Raw genomic sequence first — 5,956 nt, forward strand, 5'->3', positions numbered from 1 at the left:
TTTGATTTTGTTCCATTATATTTGACACACTGCAATCGATTATCCAAAAAGCTCATTATCCAGTTAATAAGGCATGGTCTGACATCGAGATTGAGGAGTTTTTGAACTAAGACATTGTGATTTATTCTATCGAAGGCTTTCGAATAATCTGTAGTCAATATCGTTAATGTAAATTTCACCTTTTCTGCATTCTCCAATATCTGGTGTATCAAACCAATGAGGTAATGTGTCGTCGATAAGCCTTTACGATTTCCAAACTGATTAGGATCAAGATTTGTGGTTATATCTTCTAACAGCCACTTGGCAATAAACGATTTGGCTATCTTAGCAAAATAGCTTGTCAGGGCTATTGGTCTAGGGTCCAAAAGTGTCGGTGGGTGCACCTTAGGAACAGGAACTACTTCTACTTGTTTCCATTGTAATGGAACCTCAGATTGTTGGAATGATACATTAAGAATATCTGTAAGTGGGACTAACAATTCATAGGCGAATTCGCGAATGATCCGAACAGGAATATCCCCAGTAATTCCGGCTTTACCTTGACTAAGAGAACGTAGGTATTTATACACTTGCCATGGTTGTACTAGGGGACAGTTGCTTCTACAATGTTATAGTCATTAAATCTGCCCACATCATAGTTTTTCAGGAGGCTCTTCATTCGCTTGGTCTTTGTAGGTGAGAACTTCACATTAGCCAGTACTAGATTGTGGTCTGACCCGATGTCAGCTGAGCAGTACGATCTGCAGTTCTGGAACGACTTTATATTTTCTAATTTGGTAATAATGAAGTCTATCTGTTTTCTGTATTGTCCACCTGGGGATGTCCATGTTGCCCTTCTATATTCTTTGTGTTGGAAGTAGGTGTTACACACTGCCATTCCGTGTAACATGCAGAACTCCAGAAGCTTATGCCCTATTCTGTTGATCTGACCTAATCCATACTTGCCCAAAGTTGGTGCCCATACCCCATGGTCTGCTCCTACTTTCGCGTTAAGGTCACCTATCACAATTATGTTCTCCTTCCTAGGGACCTTCTGGATATGCAACTGGAGTGCATCATAGAAAAAGTCAATTTCTTGTTCACTATGTACAGATGTAGGGGCGTAAACCTGGATGATATTCATGATCCCTTCTTTCATGTTGAATTTCGCTGTGATGATCCTCGGTGAGACTGCTTCGTAGCTCACCAAGCGATGCAGGATTTGCTGGGAAATCATGATGCCGACTCCCTCCCGACTCACGTTATCTGTCCTGTGTGATAAAAGGATTGAGTACTCCTCTTTGTTTATAAGCGTCTCTGTGCCAGTCAGGTGTGTCTCACACAAACCTAGAATATCCAGATCAAATCTCCGAGCTTCTTCAAGGGGTAAATCCCATTGCCCTGCTTCCTTCAGTGTTCTCACATTCCAGATTCCGGTGTTCAGCACACCAGATTTCCTTGTGTTGTAAGAGGACTGTGAGGTGTCTTCTTTAGTCATGTCATGTACTCTATTTGTTCGTGGTCGGTGGTTACCCTTCTTCTGGATACTTACACTATTTGACGGTGCAGTTACTCCCTATACATTGTTCTTCTTCTTGTTCTTCTTCTTCATGGTGTTCTCTTCTGTCGATGTACTCTGCTACGTTGTGTACCTGTGGAATCGGCAACAAATCACCCAGCAGATTCTTCGCACCCCTGCCTCTCTGCTGCCAGCAAGCAGCCACCGGGACTCGGGGCCGTAACGGGGAAACAACTTTCATAATAATATCTCGTAGAGGTGTGGCCTTTATACAAACTGGGCACGCGGCCGCTGGCTTCCCAGCCGGGTTCAGCAAAGATGTTCTGCTCTAGCAAGGCAGAGTCCACCCCTCCCCCTCCACCTTGTGGTTTATTTCAGGTTTCCTTCCCTACCCAGAGCCCCTTTTGGTTTCTCAGGCCGCAAAGCCCGAGGTATCCAGTCAGTACTACGAGGAGGTAGGGGCTGAGTTACAAACAGAGAGGCGATTATGGAAAGGTAGACTGATTGGATGCTACCAGTACATACAGCTAGGAGTAGGAGATGAGAGGAGAGGGAAAGGGCAAGCAGAAAGGGATAAACATGCGAGGGGACATGAAAGGAAGAAAGGGTTATTGTTGGAAAATATAGGCAACTCCAGCTGCAGTTGCGTTTCTGCCTAACCTAACCTAGAGGAACTAGTGGCATGAAAAGACTGCCATAGTTAAGTCCAACTTAAAGTCGATCTTAGTATTTGTGAAACACTCTCCAGGACTATTAGAGCCATGAACTTCAAACGTGGTGCCAATTTGTCATAACATTAGAGGGGAATGGACTGAAAGATGGTAGCGTACTGAGATCAAATGTCACAAAGGACAATTGCAGATTTGTGTATATAAATTACACAGTATCATGCGAACCTATTGGTTTGCATAAATCCAGTGGTGGATCCAGGGAGGGGGCCCCCACCCCTGGGAAAAAAAATAGGTAAAACACGTTGATGTTACCTATATTTGGAAACGGGGACCTTCTCCTGGTGCTCAAGGGGTGCTGAGTCGACGCTAGATATTTCCAGAAAAATTTGGCACAAAAAAAAGCCTCTTATTGCAAAATATTGCAAAGTAGTCCAAATGACTGCACGCTTATGTCGTACATCGTGGGCTTTAAGGGATTGAGTATCTTTGCCTCAGATTCTAAACAAAATCCTGAATTTATCTCATGCTGCAATCATAACTATAAACCTTTAGGTCAGTCAGGAATCCCATGACTTTTACAAGCCAATCACCTGTCTGATTATCAAGATATTTATGATTGAAAATTGAAAGGTTTTTTTATTTAAACACTTACAGTCTATTTGGGAAAATGTATGGTAAAACCAGTCACTCAAAGATTTTAATTTTTTGAGGCACTACATGATCATTTTGAAGCTCAATTTTTTTAGGGCTTCAATATTACACCATATCACAGACACCGATAACACGTAGGGCCATGCATCTCAGATTGAATATTGTTAAACGATGCCTTTTATTAAAGTCATTGTTTTTTTGCATTAACAATACTTGGTATTTAGATTAGGTCAAATAGTCCAGTAGAGCAACATTAAAACCACACTGTCTTACTGGTAGCTACTTGCTCCCTCTATATAGAAAATAATGCCTATTCGGTGACCATTGGTCCCCCATGATCCTCTTTTTCTTATGTTAATTGAGAGCTGAGTTGATGAGATAACCATCTGTCTAGTGACCTTGCAGGGAGGTTTAATTCCTCCTATAAACTAGTACAGATAAGCTTTGAAACGATTCTTTCATTTTCGTAAAGTTTGGATTGGTCCAACAGTGTCTCTCAGTAAGAATTGGATGAACAGCTTTTGACATTTTCATCTTGAAAATAATTGTTATTCACTTCCTTGATATTCTTCATTGGATCTCTTGTCTAAAAATGCCGTCGCCAAGAAATGTATAGAAATTAACTCTTCCCGAAAGGATCACAACCTTGCCGTGGTCGGGGAGCTTGGGTGGCTCCATGACCCTTAGAGCTATGCCGGCGGGAGATTCGTCTCCTGGTAGTGTCACCCTTGCCGGATAGGTTGACGGGTAGAGACCAGACAAAGTGTGATCCCTGGTCCTCCAGGTTGGGGGTTGGGCTCCGGGTTGACAACTCTGACCTGAATAAAAAAAACATTGTTACGGAAACAGCAACAAAAGAAACTAAAACTACCCGGCGTGATGGGCTTCCAGGTGTATCACATTATACTTTTATGAATGGCAGTGGTGAAAGCCGAGAGGAAGCCACTGACAGGATGGTGGAAGTGCTGAATGCCAATGTAAAAGTAAGATAGGATTTTGGAATGTACATAAAATGTATGAGGCAGGAAAGCTTGCTCAAGTTACAGCAGAGATGAGGCGATACAATTTACACATTCTGGGAGTTAGTAAAAGTAGATGGACGGGATCAGGAAGTATTAAAACTAACACAGTCAGGTGAGACGGTGCTATACTCAGGAAGAGATGACAACCACCGTTCAGTTCAGAGGTAGTAGCCATCATTCTGAAGGAAGGTGTAGAAAAGTGCCTGATGGAGGTGAAACCTATTAATAGCAGACTTGTGAAGATAAGGCTGAAAGGAAAAAAGATTAACATAACTATCATCCAGTGCTACAATGACAGTGACGATGAAGCTAAAGACGAATTTTATGACCAACTACAAGCCGAGTTGAACAACACACCAGGGCATGACATGAAGATAGTGATGGGAGACATGAATGCAAAAGTTGGGAACGACGACACAGGCTACGACAGGGCAATGGGAAGACAGGGATGTGGAGTCATAAATGAGAATGTAGAAAAACTTCTTGAATTCTGCTCTACCTATGACCTTGTTATAGGCGGGACTCTCTTCCCACATAAAGACATCCACAAGCTCACATGGAACTCTCACAACGGACGAGATAAGAACCAAATTTACCACCTGATGATTAATGGCACATGAAGACATTCACTTTTTGACGTCAGAGTGATGCGGGGAGCAGATGTCAATAGCGACAACCATCTTGTAATGGCAGTAGTCAAAGTAAAGCTCAGGAAAACTGGTACTAGGAAGGCAAGACAACAACAACTCGATGTGGACAAGCTGCGAGATCCTAGAGTGAAGAGCTCTTTCGTATTGCAGCTTAAGAATAGATTCCAGATACTAGCGGGACTAGAAACTGACAATCAACCAAATATGGATGCAGCCACAGATGACGTCAACACCAACTGGGAACAGGTTAAGACAGCTTGCTTGAAAACTATTGAATCATGTCTAGGAGTGAAAAAGAAGGAAAAGAAAGAGTGGATAACAGATGATACTTGGCAAGCCATAGATAAACGGAGGGGAGCGAAGAAACAAGCCATGGAAGCAAAATCAGACAGACTAAAAGAAATGTATAAGCTTCAGTACCGAGAGGCAAACAAGGCCGTAAAGATGAAGACAAGAGCAGACAAACGTGCCTTTTTTGAAGACCCTGCAAATCAGGCAGAGGAAGCAGCCGTTAAAGGGGAATAAGGAAAGGTATTTAAAATTACCAAAATAATCAGCAGCAAGTATAGAGGAACCACAAATTCACTTATTGAAGACAAACAGGGGAGGCTTCTCACAACAGAAGCAGAACAGGAAGCTAGATAGTCCGAGCACTTTAACGAAGTGTTGAATAGACCACCACCGACAGTAGAGGCTGACATACAAGAGGCAGAGGATGACTTGGATGTCAGCAGCATACCACCAACTAAAGAAGAAGTAATAGCTGCAAATCAATAATTAAAAAATGGTAAAGCCCCTGGCTCTGACAATCTCAACGAAGAACTTTTTTAAGGCGGACTCAGAATTAGCAGCAAAAATCCTTCTGCCACTCTTCACAGCTATATGGGGAAAGGAAGGCAGTCCCTGACGATTGGTCAGAGGGAGTTATTGTAAAATTACCAAAGAAGGGATCCCTTAAAAAAAAAACTGCAATAACTGGCGTGGCATAACACTATTGTCAATACCAAGCAAAATATTGGCCAAGATAATTATTACCCGTATCATAGATGCTGTTGACCAAAATCTCCGAAGGGAACAGGCAGGTTTTCGGAAGGGAAAAGGTTGCACTGACCAGATATTTGCACTTCGTAATATCATAGAGCAATGCACAGAATGGCAGAGGAGACTTTATATTAATTTTGTTGACTTTGAAAAAGCATTCGATAGCATCCACCGAGACAGCCTTTGGAAAATACTACGCAAATATGGGATATACCACAGCAGCTAGTTCTTGTAATTAAGAGCTTTTACACCAATTTCACATGCAGAGTAGGAAACAGTAACCATAAGTTCCAAGTGGAGACTGGAGTTAGTCAGGGATGTGTCATGTCAGCACTGCTCTTCAATATCGCCATAGACTGGGTGATGAGACAGGCAACTGAAGACCAAACAAGAGGCATAAGATGGACACTCTTTTTTTACACT

General features: G+C 42.3%; 2 protein-coding genes across 2 annotated transcripts; one reads left to right on the forward strand and one right to left on the reverse strand.

Annotated features, from left to right (window-relative positions):
* Positions 1–583: 583 nt before the first annotated feature.
* On the reverse strand, positions 584–1,477 carry LOC100892161 (craniofacial development protein 2-like). Its single transcript, XM_003730213.1, has one exon. The coding sequence runs from the start codon at positions 1,475–1,477 to the stop codon at positions 584–586; it is 894 nt and encodes a 297-aa protein (XP_003730261.1).
* A 2,571-nt stretch (positions 1,478–4,048) lies between these two features.
* LOC100892233 (craniofacial development protein 2-like) lies at positions 4,049–4,462 on the forward strand. Its single transcript, XM_011669060.1, has one exon. It carries the CDS (start codon positions 4,049–4,051, stop codon positions 4,460–4,462), a length of 414 nt encoding a protein of 137 aa, XP_011667362.1.
* Positions 4,463–5,956: the final 1,494 nt, after the last annotated feature.

Source organism: Strongylocentrotus purpuratus, unplaced genomic scaffold, assembly GCF_000002235.5.
Source record: "Strongylocentrotus purpuratus isolate Spur 01 unplaced genomic scaffold, Spur_5.0 spur5_scaffold_13, whole genome shotgun sequence".
In the NCBI taxonomy this organism is placed as follows: Eukaryota; Metazoa; Echinodermata; class Echinoidea; order Camarodonta; family Strongylocentrotidae; genus Strongylocentrotus; species Strongylocentrotus purpuratus.

Bases quoted from the DNA above. Each gene is read 5' to 3' on its own strand.
- LOC100892161 (XM_003730213.1), bottom strand. From the start codon at position 1,477: ATGACTAAAGAAGACACCTCACAGTCCTCTTACAACACAAGGAAATCT.
- LOC100892233 (XM_011669060.1), top strand. From the start codon at position 4,049: ATGGAGGTGAAACCTATTAATAGCAGACTTGTGAAGATAAGGCTGAAA.